Source organism: Somniosus microcephalus, chromosome 13, assembly GCF_052327205.1.
Source record: "Somniosus microcephalus isolate GS21.2 chromosome 13, FLI_Smic_1.0, whole genome shotgun sequence".
In the NCBI taxonomy this organism is placed as follows: domain Eukaryota; kingdom Metazoa; phylum Chordata; class Chondrichthyes; order Squaliformes; family Somniosidae; genus Somniosus; species Somniosus microcephalus.
Window position 1 is genome coordinate 14,234,057 of NC_140999.1, and position 20,202 is coordinate 14,254,258.

Below are 20,202 nucleotides of genomic sequence, written 5' to 3' on the forward strand. Positions count from 1 at the left end.
GGAAAAAGAGTGGGAGAGCAATAGTGGTAGGGGATTCTATAGTAAGGGGAACAGATAGGCGTTTCTGTGGCCGTAGACGTGAATCCAGGATGGTTTGTTGCCTCCCTGGTGCCAGGGTCAAGGATATCACTGAGCGGCTGCAGGGCATTCTGGAGGGGGAGGGTGAACAGCCAGAGGTCGTGGTCCACATTGGTACCAACGACATAGGTAAAAAGAGGGATGAGGTCCTGCAGCAAGAATTTAAGGAGCTAGGTGAAGGATTAAAGAGCAGGACCTCAAAGGTTGTAATCTCTGGATTACTCCCCGTGCCACGTGCTAGTGGGTATAGGAATAGGAAGATAGAACAGATGAATGCGTGGCTAAAGGGATGGTGCAGGGGGGAGGGCTTTAGTTTCCTGGATCACTGGGTCTGCTTCTGGGAAAGGTGGGACTTGTACAAGTCGGACGGTTTACACCTGAACCAGAGGGGAACCAATATCCTTGCGGGGAGGTTTGCTAGCACTGCTGGGGGGGGTTTAAACTAACTTGGCAGGGGGATGGGGTACAGAGTGGAGCTATAGTAGGGGGTGATTTACAGCCAAATACAGAGGAAAAAACAAGTCAGCTGGGAAGGCAGAGCAAATATGTGAAGGCAAAAGGGAATATTGCAGGGCTGGAAGGCATTTATTTTAATGCAAGGAATCTTGCAAATAAGGTGGATGAACTGAAGTTGTTGTTGAACACATGGGAGTACGATATTGTTGCTATCACGGAGACATGGTTGAGGGAGGGTCAGGACTGGCAGCTCAATATTCCGGGGTATAGAATCTTCAGGCGAGACAGAGGGGGGTGTAAAAGGGGAGGGGGTGTTGCAATATTAATTAAGGAGTCAATTACTGCTGTAAGGAGGGACGATATATTAGCGGGTTCCTCTAATGAGGCCATATGGGTAGAACTTAAAAACAAAAAGGGGGCAAGCACTTTGCTGGGAGTGTACTATAGGCCCCCAAACAGTCAGGGGGAGATAGAGGAACAGATATGTAGGCAAATCTCAGAGAAGTGCGAAAATAATAGGGTAATAATAGTGGGGGATTTCAACTTCCCCAATATAAATTGGGATAGTCAGAGTGTGAAAGGCTTAGAGGGTGCAGAATTCTTAAAGTGCATCCAGGAGAGCTTTTTGAGCCAACATGTAGAAAGTCCTACAAGAGAGGGGGCGGTACTGGACCTAATTCTGGGGAATGTAGCCGGGCAAGTGGTGGAAGTATCAGTAGGAGAGCATTTTGGCGACAGTGACCATAATTCGGTGAGATTTAAGGTGGTCATGGAAAAAGACAAAGACGGCCCGGAAATAAGGGTTCTAAATTGGGGGAAGGCCGATTTTAATATGATAAGGCAGGATCTGGCCAAAGTGGACTGGGAGCAGCTACTTATAGGAAAATCCACATCAAAACAGTGGGAGACTTTCAGAAGGGAAATAGAGAGAGTACAGCGCCAACATGTTCCTGTAAAGGTCAAGGGTGGGACCAACAAGCAAAGGGAACCTTGGATGACAAGGGATATACAAAAATGCATTAGAAATAAAAGGGGGGCTTTTGGCAGTTACAAAAGACTAAAGACGGAAGAAGCCCTAGAGGAGTATAAAAAGTGCAGGGGCATACTTAAAAAAGAAATTAGGAGGGCGAGGAGGGGCCATGAAATAACACTGGCGAGCAAAATAAAGGAAAATCCTAAGATGTTTTATAAGTATATTAAGGGCAAGAGGATAACCAGGGAAAGGGTAGAGCCCATTAGGGACCAAAGTGGCAATCTGTGTGTAGAGCCAGATGATGTAGGCGGGGTTTTAAATGAATTTTTTGCATCTGTGTTCACTATGGAGAAAGACGATGCAGACATAGAAATCGGGCAAGGGGACTGTGACATACTTGAACATATTAGCATCGAGAGGGAGGAGGTGCTAGCGGTTTTAGCAGGCCAAAAAGTGGATAAATCCCCAGGCCCGGACGAGATGTATCCCAGGCTGCTGTGGGAGGCAAAGGAGGAGATTGCAGGGGCTCTGACGCAAATTTTCAGAACCTCTCTGGCCACAGGGGATGTACCAGAGGACTGGAGAACAGCTAATGTAGTACCATTATACAAGAAGGGTAGCAGGGATAAACCAGGGAATTACAGGCCAGTGAGCCTAACATCTGTGGTAGGGAAATTATTGGAAAAAATTCTGAGGGACAAAATTAGTCTCCACTTGGCGAGGCAAGGATTAATCGGGGATAGTCAGCATGGCTTTGTCAAGGGTAAATCATGTCTGACAAATCTGATTGAATTTTTCGAGGGGGTGACTAGGGGGGTGGATGAGGGAAATGCTGTGGATGTGGTTTACATGGACTTCAGTAAAGCCTTTGACAAAGTCCCGCATAGGAGACTGGTCAAGAAGGTAAGAGCCCATGGGATCCAGGATGCCTTGGCACGTTGGATCCTAAACTGGCTGAGTGGCAGGAGGCAGAGGGTGATGGTCGAAGGTTGCTTTTGTGACTGGAAGCCTGTGTCCAGTGGAGTACCTCAGGGATCGGTGCTGGGTCCCTTGTTGTTTGTGATCTACATAAATGATTTGGATGAGAATGTAAAAGGTATGATCAGCAAGTTCGCAGATGACACGAAAATTGGTGGGGTGGTCAATTGCGAGGAGGAAAGCCTCAGGCTACAGGACGATATAAACGGGTTGGTCAGATGGGCGGAAAAGTGGCAAATGGAATTTAACCCTGAAAAGTGCGAGGTGATGCATTTTGGACGGACAAATAAGGCAAGGGAATACACAATGAGTGGTAGGACCCTAGGAAGTACAGAGGGTCAGAGGGACCTTGGTGTACATGTACATAGATCCCTGAAGGCAGCGGAACAGGTAGATAAGGTGGTTAAAAAGGCATATGGGATACTTGCCTTCATTAGCCGAGGCATAGAATATAAGAGCAGGGAGGTTATGATGGAGCTGTACAAAACGCTGGTGAGGCCACAGCTGGAGTACTGTGTGCAGTTCTGGTCGCCTCACTATAGGAAGGATGTGATTGCTTTGGAGAGGGTGTAGAGAAGATTCACCAGGATGTTACTTGGGATGGAGCGCCTCAGCTATGAAGAAAGACTAAACAGGCTGGGGTTGTTTTCCTTGGAGCAAAGAAGGCTGAGGGGGGACCTGATTGAGGTATACAAAATGATGAGGGGCATAGATAGGGTAGACAAAGAGGAACTTTTCCCCTTAGTAGTGGGGTCAATAACAAGGGGGCATAGATTCAGGGTAAGGGGCAGGAGATTTAGAGGGGATTTGAGGAGGAACTTTTTCACCCAGAGGGTGGTTGGAATGTGGAACTCAATGCCCAAAAGGGTGGTAGAGGCAGGAACCCTCACAACATTCAAGAAGCATTTGGATGAGCAATTGGAATGCCATTGCATACAAGGCTATGGACCAAATGCTGGAAAATGGGATTAGACTGGACAGGGATGGATGGGCGGCGCAGACACGATGGGCCGAAGGGCCTCTTTCTGTGCTGTAAAACTCTATGACTCTATTGGTGGAGCAGGCTTGAGGGGCCGTATGGCCTACTCCTGTTCCTATTTCTTATGTTTCTATGCAAATGGACGAAACGTGGACAGGCTTTTTGTGGGCCAGAAGGAGCAGGAGTGCAACCAGCGCCTTGCAGCGGGGTGCCCATTTGGCGCCCGTAACTTGCCGGCGGCATTTAAATGAGGCCCAAACCCGAAAATGGTTCGGTCCTCGTGACTTATCTTCTGGCAGGCAGAGCAGCCGCTGCAATGTCTTCACACCCATTTTGGGCAGAAGTCGAAGATTGCCCCCATTGCCTCTTAACATTAAAACGGTCAACTTTTTAGTTTCCACTATTATTATATAGAGAGATAAAATAAAATTCCAGTGTTGTCCTTGATCCACATATATTAAAAAGGTGGGATTGGGTAAACAAGTATACAAATCCTCATACTTCAGGTCTGGACTGGAATCAGAATATTTGTTAATTTATTTATTAAGTTTCATAGTTCTCTCACACACTGTAATTGATTTGTCCTCCTCCGCATACACAGAATTAGTCACTAGCATGAACTATACAAAGCAGCACCAAACAGTTGTGCTGGATTAGAGTCAAGGGTCAATAATGCATCATGAAAAGTACCTTGAGGAATGGATTAAGTCATAGTAAAATTAAACCTCTAAAATAATCCCCATCTGCCACAGAATCTGTGGTTATGCATATCCTGGAAACAAATGTCTGGAACACGGATTGAGGATAATTTAAGGAATTCCTCTGCCGATCATGTTTCTGCACACATTTTCCCAGTTAACCTGGTCAATCAGATGAACAAAAACTAAGGAGAAATAATAGTGCGTAGAATTTGGAACAAAATTTAGTTTTGCATTTTACAGTGACACTGATCTCAGTTTAGTTTATTCAGACAACTATAGACATCTAAACAGTATTAATTAATCCTTTCTTTGCCTTAAAGAAGCACGGCCTAGATTTTCCACACACAGTAATGCCTGCAGACCCCTCTAAATTCAGCACAGGAGGGAGCTTCTGGTCTGAGCCTGGTAGGCATTGGACGTGTAAAATGATATGGCACTGGAAGCAGGTCCTTCAAGGCCATCGACTTCACTGAGAAGAGTGGTACCTCAGTCCTCAAGGGCTCCGTCGATATAGTCCCAGCCAAAAACCTTACAACCTCCTGACAACGAGATAGTATCATGTAGGAGTAAGAAGTTAGGGTCACAAGGGAAAAGACAACAAAGGGACAAGATGGTAGTTTTCCAGGGAGGCCTCTTGTTGTTCTTTTTTATATTTTAATTAATGTTTGTAACTGTTCTCTGCCAGAGAGGATATTAGAGGTATTGCTGATTAGCTGAATGGTTGTCTGGGAGCAATCCAAAGGATCATGACCATTGACTTCAATGGAAATGAAAATTGCCATCACCCGTAGTCAAGATCTACCCTTAATTAATTTCAATTTTATTTTTCACATAACCAAATACAAGAAGTGAAATCCAGTCAGTGAAATGCTTTTTTCTTAACGAGCCGAGCGCACCAAGCAGCAAAGGACACTTAGCTGCCTGGTACGCACGGAGCCCGCAAGGACGGCAGCCATCTTCATCGGCGCCATCACAATAGGGTCCGCTCTCGCCTCGCTCCGCCTTTCCCGCACTCCTGCCTGACAATCTTCAGCCGCCGTGGTACCGACGTCCCAGGGCCTGCTTCTCCCTGGCTCTCCTTCCACCCGGTCTGACCTCCGAGCCTCCCGCGGTGTCCGACCTTCCAGGGCCTGCTTTTCCCGCCCTCGGTCCACTGGCCGCCTCCCCTCCTACCGGTTCAACCTCTGAGCCTCCCGCCGAGGAGCTCCCGGCCGCCGTGCTACAGCGGGTCGTCGTGGCCTCCATCGCTGCTTCTGCTGCCTCCCCGCCGAAATCCTATGTGTGTTGAGTGGGGGGGGGGGTTGCAAAAGAATACAGCATATGCAAGACATGTTTTGCATGTAATATGAAATAATTGGGGGAGGTAGGGTTTTGCAACAGAATACATTAACTTTTTGAAATGATATACTTATTGAAGGTGGGCTATTCATAACTGGAAACCAGTTTGGTAGCAGGAGAATGTAAGCTTGCATTTATTTTTAATCCATGGAGTATCAGTAACCTCGAAGATGTGTAGAACTCCAGATTTCATTTCCCAGCTCTGGTGTCTGCAGGACAATGCAGGGCGTTGCTAAGCAACTATTAATTGGCGAGGCGAAGGAAACCGAAGGAGAATATGCAAACACAGATTTGGCGAATTGAGAATATCGAGACACTTTTGAATTTTATTTTGATCCACTCAGTCCTTTTATTTGAACAATAAAATGTTTGTGCCATTTCTGGTTGCCATTGCAAATATCTGGACACACAGATTACTTCAAAGAAACCATCCACTGCAAAGGAATTGGCTCAAACGCATGTCTTGCATATGCTTCTGTAACTTGACAGATGCTGCCGTGATTAAGTGTCATATTGACAAATTCTCAGTGTCTCTGGCATGCTCGAAAGCATGACTTTCACAGCAAAGCAATGAGATTTGTGTGGGCTTCTCGGCAATTACTGAAGTCTCAAAGTTCGCCTGAGATTTTTTTCAGAGGGGCTATTCCATATACTAGTCAGCCTCCTGTGGTATTGCACATGGGGAGTCAAGACCAAGTCCAAATAGGGTTAGAAGGTGGGGAGATAACTGGACTCTGGCACATGGGTAAGGACGGGACAGGGAGAGGGAGAAATGAAGAAAATGGGGTAGGGGAAGGGAGAGGAGGAGGGAGCTAGGGGAAGGGCTAAAGAGAGGGGAGATTTAGGAAGGGTTGAGTAACATTGATTTTGTTCATTGTGTGAGGTGGGGTACAATGGGCCAGGGTCGATTTCCTTCACAGTGAGGTAGGGAAGGGAGACGGGGATGGAAGAGGAGAGGTGGATGGGGAGAAGGATGAGGAAACCAGGATATGGATGGGGAGGAGGCTGAGGAAAGGGGTGAAGGGAGTGGAGGAGAGTGAGCAGGGGAACAGGAAAGGAATGGCACTGAGCTAGAGCTGATTTTCCACCGAGTAAGATGGGGGTGAAATGAACCAGGGGCCGTTTTCTTCACAGTGGGGGGCAGGGGAGTTGCACTGGGCATGGGCTCATTTACATCTGTATGGGAGGGGAGGAGTGATTTTCTTCGCAGTGAGATAGGGCGTTCAGTGGCTGGGCTATTAGCTCAGTGTGGAGGGCCAAGCTCCTTCTGATTGTGAGGAAGGGGAAGGCATTAGCTCATGGAAGAGGTATGGAAGAGAGACCTGAATTGCTTAGAATGGACGGGGGAAACCCTAGTTCCTTCGCGGCTTGGTTGACGGGAGCAAGAAGGTCCGAATTGCTTCTCATTTGAGCAGGGAACCAATTTGGTTCTCAATGGCGGCGAGGAGTGGGCAGGAGCAGGGGGAGAAGGGATTAGCGAGGGGCGGGGAAAGAAGTGAATTAGCAAGAGTCCAGAATTACTTCTCAGAGGGAGATGTCCAAATTGCTTCTTAGTGGGGTTGGGGAGAGGCCAGAATAGATTCTCAGCAGGGGTGGCCCGAGTTGTTTGAGCATGGAGGGGGGAACCCAAGTTGGTTCTGATTTGAGGGAGGGTCCCTAATTGCTTCTCTGTTAGGGGGAAAGGAAGGGAAGCCAGAGTGGTTTTTGGGTGGGGGGCTGGGGCTGGAGGTCGAGCGGTTGTTTGCTAGTAGGAGGTGGGGTGATACTGGTGAGTACCAGATCATTTTGGGAGCAGAGATCTGGAGTTTTTAAACCTAGCACTTTGACGATCACGATAATCTCTTTCCAATTAAATGTGGTTCACGTTGGAGCCATTTAAATGCAGTTCCACTGCTGAGTGGGGCCAGGCAGCCCATCAAACTCTTCAGCTGTCGCTCTGAGGTTTCCCTGTTCCCCCTGTTGGATGGCCATGCCTACCCTCTCAGGTAGAACCTGCAACAGACCGAGTCATCTAACTGCTTGCCATGCTTTTCTGTCATTAAATCCTTTGGCGTTTTTATCTTGCACTTTGAAGATCATGATGTACCCCTTTCCAGTTAATTGCATCAGGATATTTGCTGCACTCAGCACAGCACATTGCTCTGAGTTCTCACTCCAGATCACTGTTCACATCGGGTAAGGACAGAATCCAACTTGGCTATGATAGCCTCCATGCTGAATAGTTGGAGCTAGGCTCATACATGAAGAATGGCCACTGGGTGCATTACTGAAGGGCTACTAGTGCCTTGCCAGCATTGCCCATAACCTGCGAACAAGTAAAAAGAAACCTATATCCTCGAGTAACCAGTCAGTAAATGTTATGGTTTCAATTTCCATTTGATCAGTTACAATAACATCAGAATGAATGTGCTGGTGAAGTGGCGCAAAATTTGCACCTGGAACATAGCTTCATTTAAAGCTGAATGGAAAATATACTATCAGGTTAACTTTTCAAAAAGAATAAAGTGAAGCAGCTGTGAATCTGATGAAGCTCATCACACATTTGGCCGACAGATTGAAACATCAGACAAGACATCAAACTCCAAACCTGTCACCACAGGCAATTGTGAAAAGAGGCTCCGTCCACCAAATCAAGAATCTTTGTTGTGCCCTGTGCTGCAGGTGGGGGTAAACTGATTCCAAGAGCGAATTGCTTTGAGTAGGATAACCTGGGAGTGACAATTTCCTCGGCTCAATATATGTTAGTAACAACATAAATGTAACTTTCCCTTAATCGCAGTTTCTAGCAAAATTGGAAACATGTTTTTTCGAACAGACTTACAATTTTTCCAGTAATAACAAACATAGGAAACATTCCTGCTGTATATACAATGTTTCTTGATGCATAGCAAGCAGAAGACATTTCCCCCTGGCCCTGTGGAACCAGGACATCCTTGGCATATTTGTTTCCAGGGTGTTGGTAACCAAAGGCAGGGTCACAGTTTTCAGAGACATTGGGCTAGATTTTCTCAATGGAGACGAGTTGGAGGTGGGACTGCTGCTTGTCGTGTCAATGTCCCGCCTCCATCCTCGTCTGACCAACCAGAGGGATTTTCCCCTGATTGACCTTGTTAAGTCCGCCCTGCGGGCTCAGCAGGCCAATTAGGGAGGAAGTCACTGACAGAGCACATCAATGTCTGACGTGCTATTTATCAAGACTTCCTGGAAGAAGAAATGTCAGCGTTTGACAGCTCTGTGAAGCTGTCAAACACTGACATTCTCTGTAATTTGATGAGTCCTTGTGTTCAGGACTCATCAAACCTTTCACCTTTGTCGATTTCAGATGGCTGTTGGTTCAGAGGATCCAACAGCCAGTCTGTGAAATCGACAATGAGGATGTCGGGTCTCCCGATCCAGAGAGGATGAAGGCTGTAGGAAGAAAACAAGGTAAGTGAATATTTTTTTACACTTATCACTCACCTTACATACTTACCACTCCAACACTTGCACCCATCACTCACCTCTACATCTTACTTCCAGGTGCCTCCGACCCCCGCAGACCTCCTTCATGTCTCCTCTAACCCGGCGGGGTTCTCTGAGGTCGGGAAGCCTTCACCTGTGAAGGTAAAATGGCACTAATCCTTTTTACTGCCTAACTACCTGTTAACAGGCAGTTAAAAGTATTTAATGCCTTTCCCGCCTCCAGGAGACGGGACCCGAAGCCGCACATCTTCCCGCCTCCTGGCAAAAGAGCACGGAGGCGGGATGAGGGCGGATTTGCCATCTGCCCCCACTTTCTGCTACTTTACCGGCAGTCCCGCCTCCATGCCCGCCTCCTCGGGGCAAGTTTCCAGGCAGGGTCCAAACACATCATGTGGAAACTTCCCAGCGTTTCAGTTGTGGCACTTAGGGTAGCTGAGAGAATTTTCAGTTGTAATTCATAATTGACTACAAGAGGTGTTGTTTGTCATTGCTCTGTTTCTGTTTACCCATTGCTTTTAAACGTTATCTACTGTGTATTAGCTGGGTTTGACCCCTAGTCCAATACTCATCCCTCACTATACAGTACATCAGTAAAACAGATTATCTGGTCATTATCACATTGCTGTTTGTGGGAGCTTGCTGTGCACAAATTGGCTGCCACGTTTCCTACATTACAACAGTGACTACACTTCAAAAAAGTACTTCATTGGCTGTAAAGAGCTTTGGAACGACCGGTGGTCGTGAAAGGCGCTATATAAATGCAAGTCTTTCGTTTTGATTGTTTTACACTTGATGTGACGTCCTTTCCTCTTGTCTTTTGCTGCTGGCACATCTCTGTCCTGTCAGCTAAGTGTACAAAAAATTAGCTTTTGTTGTATGGTCTATTCCATATGAGATTTCAGTGCAGCTTGCCTAAGTATTTCTCTTGCTTCATGATCATTTCCACCTTTGGGAAAAACAAATAGCTCCTGTGACAAAGTTGTGAGGCGAGTCACTGGGACTTTTGTTTATATCCACTCCAATGCAGGGGATTGCCTGTTACTTTGTCATAATAGGCCGTAATCTGTGGCCCCTATGGGTGCGTATGAGGTGCGCATGCACTAAAACCCGGAACTTGCGATCTGTCAAGGAGAAGGGCCTCCGCAGGCGGAGAGTTGCGCTATTTGCCCAACTTCTGCCCAGCGAATGCCAGTGAAATTCTTACACCTGGCATAAGGCCTGCTTTTAGAGTTTTAAAAGACATAAAAATAAAAAAATGTCATTCATTTAAACATTAAAACACATGTACAATAAGGTAAGTTTATTTTTCAAAAAAAAATGTTTTGTTTTAAATGTTTAATTATATTGTATTTTAAATATGTAATTTTAAAAAATTTATTTCTTATGTTAAATCTATTTTGTACGGAACCTCCGTAAGTGTGAATGGGGATCCTTCTTCTTTGATTGGTTGGGCCGGCCCACGTGATCCCAGGGGCACTTGCGAACCGCAGGCCTACGCATAGAGGCCCAGGAGCGCAAGTGTCCGAATCTCCAGGACCATCAGGTAAGTTCGTAGATTTTTTGCTGGCCCGAGGTATCCATCCGCGGAAAGCTTCCGACCGCAAATTCAGCCCCAATATGTCAGAACACCATTCCGTTATGAGGCACTGACTCTTTTTTTTGGAACGGGGTCAAATCCAGCTAATACACAGTAGATAAGGTTTAAAAATGTATTCTTATTTCTTTCTCACCTTTCTTTAATACCTTGAATGAAAATGATGAATTGTGCAATGCCTTAGTACACCAAAGCCAGTTTTACATTGAACGGGTGCCATTGATTGCAGATGCATTGTACAACAACAAGTTGCATTTATATAGCGCCTTTAATGCAGTAAAATGTCCCAAGGCGCTTCACAGGAGCGTTATCAAACAAAATTTGACACCGAGCCACATAAGAGATATTAGGGCAGATGACCAAAATCTCGGTCAATGAGGCAGGTTTTATGGAGCGTCTTAAAGGAGGACAGAGAAGCGGAGAGGTTTCGGGAGGGAATTCCATAGCCTAAGGCCTCGGCAGCTAAAGGCACGGCCGCCAATGGTGGAGCGATTAAAATTGGGGATGCACAAGAGGCCAGAATTGGAGGAGTGCAGATATCTCGGAGGGTTGTAGGGCTGGAGGAGGTTACACAGATCGGGAGGGGCGAGGCCATAGAGGGATTTGCAAACAAGGATGAGAATTTTGAAATCGAGGCATTGCTTAACCGGGAGCCAATGTTGGTCAGCGAGCGCAGGGGTGATGGGTGAACGGGACTTGGTGTGAGTTAGGACAGGGGCAGCCGAGGTTTGGATGACTGTAAGTTTGTGGCGGGTGGAAGATGGGAGTCCAACCAGGAGAGCGTTGGAATAGTCAAGTTTAGAGATAACAAAGGCATGGATTAGAGTTTCAGCAGTGGATGAGCTGAGGCAGGGTGGAGTTGGGCGATGTTACAGAGGCTAAAGCACTCTGCAATGCAAAGGACCTGACTTCAAGAGACCTGGTGATATCAGAGACTCATATTTTCCATAATTTGGTGTATTCAGAAAAGTCATGGCTGGTAGGGACAATAGAAAATGTACATGAATACATTACAAAATGTTCTGAGGTTTTTAAGGTGCAGTAGAGGAATCTACAGGTAACTTGGTTGTGCTTTATGATGACACTGGGTGCTAAAAGTCTCCCATTTCCCAGCACCTGGCTGAGGGTTCAGCCACCCATACAGGCCAGAGGCACGGGTATCTTTACGGATCTCTGCCAACACATTGCAGTCATGACTTTTCAATTATTATGATTGTTTGTAAGTCCCAATTGTAATTTTCAACAACTGTGCAATTCTCTCTTGCTGCCATTGCTGGAAAACTCACCTGTAATGCAAACAGGTTGATACCACAACACTGGCAGCCTCCAGTCATTGTATAAGTGTTTCAAGCAGAAGAGACTGCAATTTACTAAATGATTAGAAACTAAGGGGACGATCTTGCCAGCCCTGGGGAGGCGGGAATGGAGGTGGGACTGCCGGGAAAATAGCAGAATTTGAGGGCGGGTGCCCAATCCGCCCCCATGCCATCTTCCAGGAAGCGGGTAGCCATCCCGTGCCGGGTCCCGTCTCCTTGGAGACGGGAAGGGATTAAAGCCTAGTAACTGCCTGTTAACAGGTAGTTAACAGGCAGAAAATAGGATTATCCCCTTTTTGCCCTCACAAGTGCGGGCTTCCCGAAGGCTCCAAAACCCACCAGCTCAGCGAGGCGAGTACTGGGTCTGCGGGGGTCTGCAAAAGTGCGCTGTGAAGGTAAATGATGGGTGCAAGAGTGTAGAGGTGAGTATCTGAGGTAAGTGCAAAGTGTTTTTAAAAGTGTACCTTTGTTTCTTCCTGCAGGCTTCAGTCGGTGTGTATGCGGAGAGTCTCGGACCTCCGTGTTGCAGATGAGAGACGGCCGTTCCATTCTCAGATGCAACAACCATCTCATTTCTGTAAAAGAAGGAAGTTTGATGAGGTCTTGAATGTCAGTGTTTGACAGCTTCACAGAGCTGTCAAACGATGACAATTCATCTGTCAAAAATTTTTGACAGATGAAGCGTCATACGTTGACGTTCTCTGCAACCGGCTTTCCCTTCATTGGCCTGCTAAGCTCGCTGGGCAGGCTTAACAAGGTCAATCAAGGGAACATAGTGTGGGTTGGCCACAAATCGATGGAGGCGGGACATCGACCCGACAAGCAGCAGTCCCACCTCCAGCGCGCCCCCATTGGCGAAATCTCCCCCAAAGACCAGTCGCAATTGACCAAAAGCTTTTTCCAAGTGAAAAATTAGGGTACTCTTGTTGTGTTAATGCAGAATGCTGATTTCTTTCTCAAAATCCTTTCAGTATTTACATGAGAATGGAGTAGTCCATCGAGACCTCAAACCAGAAAACCTACTGTATGCAGATCTATCATCAGAGGCGCCACTGAAAATAGGTATGTCACTTTAAACTAATTACGAGTAATTAAAGGTGTGCCTTACTTAGAATTTGGGATGAACTATACAGTTACTTAGCAAAAACAAAATACTTTGGATGCTGGAAATCTGAAATAAAAACAGAAAACGCTGGAAATACTCAACAGGTCAGGCAGCATCTGTGAAGAGAGAAACAAAGTTAACGTTTCAAGTCGAAGACCTTTCATCAGAACTGGAAAAAGTTTTAACATAAACATAAGAAGTAGAAGCAGGAGTAGGCTATACGGCCCCTCGGGCCTGCTCTGCCATTCAGTAGGATCATGGCTGATCCGAATCCAGACTCACGTCCACTTCCCTGCCCTCTCCCCATAACCCCTAATTCCCTTATCTGCTAGGAAACTGTCTATCTCTGTTTTAAATTTATTTACTGTTGCAGCTTCCACAACTCTCTGGGATAGCAAATTCCATAGATTTACTACCCTCTGAGTGAAGAAGTTTCTCCTCATCTCAGTTTTGAAAGGGCAGCCCCTTATTCTAAGATTATGCCCCCTAGTTCTAGTCTCACCCATCAGTGGAAACATCCTCCCCGCATCCACCCGATCAATCCCTCTCACAATCTTATATGTTTTGATAAGATCGCCTCTCATTCTTCTGAACTCCAATGAGTAGAGGCCCAACCTACTCAACCTTTCCTCATACGTCAACCCCCCTCATCTCCGGAATCAACCGAGTGAACCTTCTCTGAACCGCCTCGAGAGCAAGTATATCTTTTCTTAAATATGGAAACCAAAACTGCACGCAGTATTCCAGGTATTAAGCAAGTACAGAAGCAGGGAAAAGGGGGAGGGGAGGAAAGAACAAAAGGAAAGGTCTGCGATACAGTGGAAGTCAGGAGAGATTAAATGACAAAAGAAAGAAAGACTTGCATTTATATAGTGCCTTTCATGACCACCGGACATCTCAAAGCACTTTACAGCCAATTAAGTACTTTCGGAGTGTAGGCACTGTTGTAATGGAGATGATGGTGCAAGGCAAAAGGAGATGGTAATGGGACAAGTAAAGCAACAAAAGATGGGTCTATAGGAGCTGTAAATGGGAATAGCAGAATCATTACCAACAGCTGCTGTCTGAAAAAATGGAGGCAGTGGCTATGATCTGAAATCGTTGAACTCAATGTTGAGTCCAGAAGGCTATAAAGTGCCTAATCAAAAGATGAAGTGCTGTTTCTTCGAGCTTATGTTGAACTTCATTGGAACAGTGTAGGAGGCGGAGGTCAGAGTGGGAGTGGGACAGAGAATTAAAATGACAGGCACCTGGAAGCTCGGGGTTATGTTTGCGGACTGAACGGAGAAGTTCCGCAAAGCGGTCACCCAATCTGCATTTGGTCTCCCCAATGTAGAGGAGACCGCATCATGAGAAGCGAATACAGTATAGTAAATTGCAAGAAGTACAAGTAAATCGCTGTTTCACCTGGAAGGAGTATTTGGGGCCCTGGACAGTGGGAAGGGAGGAGGTAAAAGGGCAGGTGTTGCATCTCCTGCGCTTGCACGGGAAGGTACCGTGGAGAAGGGAGGGGCTGTTGGGGGTGATTGAGGAGTGGACCAGGGTGTTACGGAGGGAGCGGTCCCTTCAGAATGCTGAAAGGGGAGGGGCTGGGGGAGATGTGCTTGGTGGTGGGATCACGCTGGAGCTGACGGATCCATTGAATGTGGGGGCTGGTGGGGTGAAAGGTGAGGACAAGGGGAACCCTATCATGGTTCTGGGAGGGAGGGGAAGGGGTGAGAGCAGAAGTGCGGGAAATGGAACGGGCACGATCGAGGAATCCTCGGTTGAGGGAAAAGGAATACATATTGGAAGCACTAGTATGGAAGGTGGCATCGTCAGAACAGATACGGCGGAGACGGAGAAACTGGGAGAATGGAATAGAGTCCTTACAGGAAGCGGGGTGGGAGGAAGTGTGGTCCAGGTAGCTGTGGGAGTCGGTGGGCTTATAGTGGATGTTTGTCGATAGCCTATCCCCAGAAATGGAGACAGAGAAGTCAAGGATATACAATTTTGCTCTACGTGGCAGAAAGGAAATCTTCATTTACGTTTAGCAAGCGTACCATTTTTAAAAATACTGTATCTCGGCCAAGAGGCCATTCTTCATGTGTGAGCCAAGGCAGTAAGTGATGGCAGGTTGTTCACCACTGGAAGGCATCAGAGCCAAGATCAATTCTGGTATCACTCAACATGCACACAGGCGCACTTTCTAGCAGGAGCCTCCTGGTCCTGGGGCATTGAAGCTAACTGGGGTGTTTGAACTGCTGCATCAGCTGACATCGCCGAACTCAGCATAAACCAGTATCAAACCTGGGACCTTCTGGGCTGTGTGACTTTGTGCTACAGTGGATGATGCCTTTACCCACTGAGTCATTAGGGAATCCCTGCATCCCATTTTTAGATGCGTTGATGTAATTGTGGGAATTCTTTTGACAATAAATCATAAAAGCTGTAAGAAAATGGCTGACAACAGGAGATTTGTTTCCCTAAAGCGTAGTCTCGTGATGAAATTCAGCTTCTCTATCGCATCGTTGAAGATTTTTCTTAAAAAGCTCCCATTTTATTTAAATAGGAATACAAAACATTGGAAATAGACAGCATCTGAGAAGGGAAGACAAGCTAATGTTTTCGGTACGGACTCCTTTTTCAGCTCTCTGACACTCTGACAAAGGAGATCTAATTCCCTGATGTGTGCTCTCAGTGGGCAAGAAAATCGGCTCTTGGATCTCGACCCAAAATGTTAGCCTTTTTTCTCTTTTTCAGATGCTGAACAACCTGCTGTGTATTTCCAATGGGTTCTGTTTTTACTTCAAATTATCGGCATGTGTAGTTTCTTTCTTCCTAATTGAGGCCCTGTTCTGATATGCACCATTCTACAAGAAGACCTGTCAAGATTAGGAGGCAGTTTCCTCTCTATACTTGCTGGGGTTTTTTTTTACAAAGATAGAGATTTTTCAATTATAACTAAATAATTCACTGATTTTTTTTTAACTGTACTGTTGCCCTTAGCGACAGAGTGCCATCTCTGACGTGGAGTTACTTGTACCTTTCGACTGCACCTAAAAAGCAATTATTAACGTAGGTGCACAGGTCACTGGGCTGTCGGGCACTTCGATGTCGGCTTATCAGCACTGATGCCACTATAATACTTGAAATTAATTTCTTAAAGACAGTGACTCAAACCCTTGTATTTATGATAATGACAAACACAAAAGGCTTTGTACAAACTGCAAATGCACCATGATCAACAACATGTATTTATATAGCGCCTTTAACGTAGTAAAATGTCCCAAGGGGCTTCACAGGAGCATTATAAGACAAAAAATTTGACACTGAGCCACATAAGGAGAAATTAGGGCAGGTGACTAAAGAGGTAAGTTTTAAGGAGCATTTTAAAGGAGGAAAGAGAGGTAGCGAGGCGGAGAGATTTAGGGAGGGAATTACCGAGCTTAGGGCCCAGGCAACAGAAGGCACGGCCGCCAATGGTTGAGCGATTATAATCAGGGATGCTGAAGTGGGCAGAATTTGAGGAGTGCAGATATCTCGGGGGGTTGTGGGGCTGGAGGAGATTACAGAGATAGGGAGGAGCGAGACCATGGAGGGATTTGAAAATAAGGATGAGAATTTTGAAATCGAGGTGCTGCTTAACCGGGAGCCAATGTAGATCAGCGAGCACAGGGGTGATGGGCGAATGGGACTTGGTGCGAGTTATTGATCCTCCCCTGCTGGCTTTAGTTACATTTATCTTTTTTGTTATTTTAGCCGACTTTGGTCTGTCCAAAATTGTGAATGAGCAGGTTACCATGAAGACGGTTTGTGGGACTCCCGGATATTGTGGTAAGTGGATAGGATTCCTTTGAATGTCTAATGAAAGCTGTGACATTTTGATGCAAAGATACTTGAGGAACACAAACTATAAAAACCATCTGCGCTCGCAAGAAAATAGCTTCCTCTGAATCATGTCCTGTTTGTTAGGACATAGGGAAGCAAGCGAATCATGGTGAGAGTAAAGTATTAACTGGGTAATTACATTTTCACAATGTTACTGGAATATTCCCAGGCGTCTAAGAATCGAAGTAATTCAACTACCTAAATTATTACTGAATGGCTAACAGATGTACCAGCATTTCTTGTAAAACTAACTATCATTTTGTCCCACAGCAGAACGTATCATCTAGTGCCTGGAAAATCCAGGCATTCATTTAACTTATGCAAAAGACAGCTAAAACTTGTGAGTGCTTTTCACACATAAAAAAAAGATAACTCATTCTAGCTGCTGTGATATCTTCTCTGATATATATTTCAAAATGAATTACCTGTCACTAAAACCCAGATTTTAACTGGGGGAGAGGTGCAAGCGTGGGGCTGGTGGAACAAGCGTCAGGCTCGCCCCGTCTCTCCAATGTAAGACCCGGGTCATTTTAACTCCTGAGCCTCATTTTAAAAAGACCAGGCCCAACTCCCACCCGAACCCAGTGTCAATGGCGTCAGGCTGGTGTGGGTGGGATTTGGGCGGGTGCGGCAGTAAGCTGTGGCCGGACACCCACGGGAACAGTCCCCGGCAGTCAGTTAAGTGGTGGGGGGGTTAGTGGGATGGTGGGTGGTCGCTGTAAGGGAAGAGAAGGCCAAGGCCCTCTGTTTCCATGTAAGGCCTAGAAGAGTACTCCGGCTACTCTCACCCCACAAAGAAACCTTTTTTTTAAAATGTAAAAATTAGTTATGTTTTTACCGCTCTTCTGGGGCTCCTTTGCGCCCGGTACTCCTAGTGAGGCCGGCACCGGATGCTGAAAGCGGCTATCCACAACAACAACTAGTTGTATTTATATAGCACCTTTAATGTAGTAAAACATCCCACAGGAGCGTTATAAAACAAATTTGACACCGAGCCACATAAGAAAATATTACGATAGGTGAAAGAGATAGGTTTTAAGAAGCGTCTTAAATGAGGAGACAGCTAGAGAGGTGGAGAGGTTTAGGGAGGGAATTCCAGAGCTTAGGGCCTAGGTAGCTGAAGGCACGGCCGCCAGTGGTGGAGCAATTAAAATTGGGGATGCGCAAGAGGCCAGAATTGGAGTAGTGCAGAGATCTTGGAGGGTTGTAGGGCTGGAGGAGGTCACAGAGAAGGGGGGGGCGAGGCCACGGAGAGATTTGAAAACAAGGATGAGAATTTTAAAATCGAGGCGTTGCCGGACTGGGAGCCAACATAGGTCAACGAGCACAGAGGCGATGTGTGAACGGGATTTGGTGCGAGTTAGGACACGGGCAGCAGAGTTTTGGATGAGCTCAAGTTTATGGAGGGTGGAAGAGCATCGGAATAATCAAGTCTGGAGGTAACAAAGACATGAATAAGGTTTTCAACAGCAGCTGAGCTGAGCTGGGGCGGAGACGGGCTAGGTTATGGAGGTGGAAGTAGGCAGTCTTGGTGATGGAGTGGATATGGGTTTGGAAGCAGCGTTCCCGCTAAGCTGCGTGGCCGCGGTCTGGGGGTCCCGCGCAGGCTGCTCACTGGCATTTACATTGGAGAAACCACGCATGCGCGAACATTTGAATGGGCCGCGCAACCAGTTAAAGGGACTGCACACCTAAAAGAAATTAGAGGGAACATTGGTCGGAAGCTCACTTCAAGGTCAAATAGGACGCCAAGGTTGTGAACGTTTGGTTCAGCCTCAGACAGTGGCCAGGGAGAGGGATGGAGTCAGTGGCTAGGGAACGGAGCTTATGACGGGGACCAAAGGCAGTGGTTTCAGTCTTCCCAAATATTTAGTTGGAGGAAATTTCTGCTTATCTAGTACTGGATGTTGGACAAGCAGCATGACAAATCAGAGGCAGTGGAGCGGTCGAGGAAAATGGTAGCGAGGTAGAGCTAGGTGTCGTCAGCGTTTATGTGGAAACTGACAGTGTGTTTTCAGATGATGTCGCCTAAGAGCAGCATCTGGATGAAAAATAGGAGTGGGTGAAGAATAGATCCTTGAGAGACACCAGAGGTAACGGTGCAGGAACAGGAAGAGAAGCCATTGCAGGTGATTCTCTGGCTCCAACTGGATAGATAGGAATGGAACCAGGCGAGAGCAGGCCCACCCAGGTGGATGACAGAGGAGAGGCGTTGGAGGAGGATGGTGGGGTTAATCGTCTCAAAGATTGCTGACTGGTCGAGAAGGATAAGGAGGGATAGTTTACCACGGTCACAGTCACATAGGATGTCATTTGTGACTTTGCTTAGTACCGTTCCAGTGCTGTGGCAGGGGTGGAAACCTGATTGAAGGGGTTCAAACATGGAGTTGCAGCAAAGGTGAGAACGGATTTGGGAGGCGACAACAAATTCAAGGACTTTGGAGAGGAAAGGGCAGTTGGAGATGGGGCGGTAATTTGCAAGGACAGAAGGGTCAAGGGTGGAATTTTTGAGGAGGGGTGTGATGGCGACAGATTTGAAGAGGAGGGGGACAGTACCTGAGGAGAGAGAACTGTTAACAATATCAGCTAACATGGGGGGGCCAGGAAGGGAAGTTGGGTGGTCAACAGTTTGGTGGGAATAGAGTAAAGGGAGCAGGAGGTGTGTCTCGTGGACAAGATGAGCTCAGAGAGGGCATGAAGGGAGTTGGAGAGAAACTAGAGAAAGATACTGAAACATTGGGAAGGAGGAGTGAGAACCTCGCTAGTCCTCTGAAACAGCAGGGGGAAGTTCAAAGTGCATTCTATTCTAAATTCCGATGTAAATCTCTTCCTATAGGAAATCCCAGTTTAAAATTTGCACATTTCTGCACCCTTGGCTGTGATGCCACTATACAATGCTGTGATCGGAATTTAAAGTTAGAGATGTAACATCTTACCAGTCACATCACACATATAGTTTGTCAAGGTTTTCTGTAGAGCTTCATCTTTCCATAACTATTATGTTGCTTTTTTATTTTTAATTAAAATTTGCCTGTGTTTCTTCCCTCTGTTTGAACTTCCCCCTGCTGATTTAGAGGACAAGCGAGATTCCCGCGCAGGGTCCGCTCTGTCTCTATCCCAATATTTCAGCCCCCATTCGAAATCCTGCTGTCTTTTCTCCCATCGCTACCTCTCTTTCCTACTTTAAGACGCTCCTAAAAACCTACCTCTTTGACCAAGCTTTTGGTCACCTGTCCTAATTTCTCCTTACGTGGCTCGGTGTCAAATATTTTGTCTTTTAATACTCCTGTGAAGCGCCTTGGGACGTTTTACTACGTTAAAGGCGCTATATAAATACTTGTTGTTGTTGCAG

At 46.4% G+C, this 20,202-nt stretch overlaps 1 protein-coding gene across 1 annotated transcript in view; it reads left to right on the top strand.

The window, feature by feature from the left end:
- The window catches only part of LOC147108067 (calcium/calmodulin-dependent protein kinase type IV-like), a 159,623-nt gene that overhangs the window by 109,072 nt on the left and 30,349 nt on the right, over nucleotides 1-20,202 (top strand). The window contains exons 7-8 of the mRNA XM_086004525.1: nucleotides 12,847-12,937; nucleotides 16,722-16,796. Coding sequence (XP_085860651.1) covers nucleotides 12,847-12,937; nucleotides 16,722-16,796 — 166 coding nt within the window. The remainder of the gene's footprint in view (nucleotides 1-12,846; nucleotides 12,938-16,721; nucleotides 16,797-20,202) is intronic.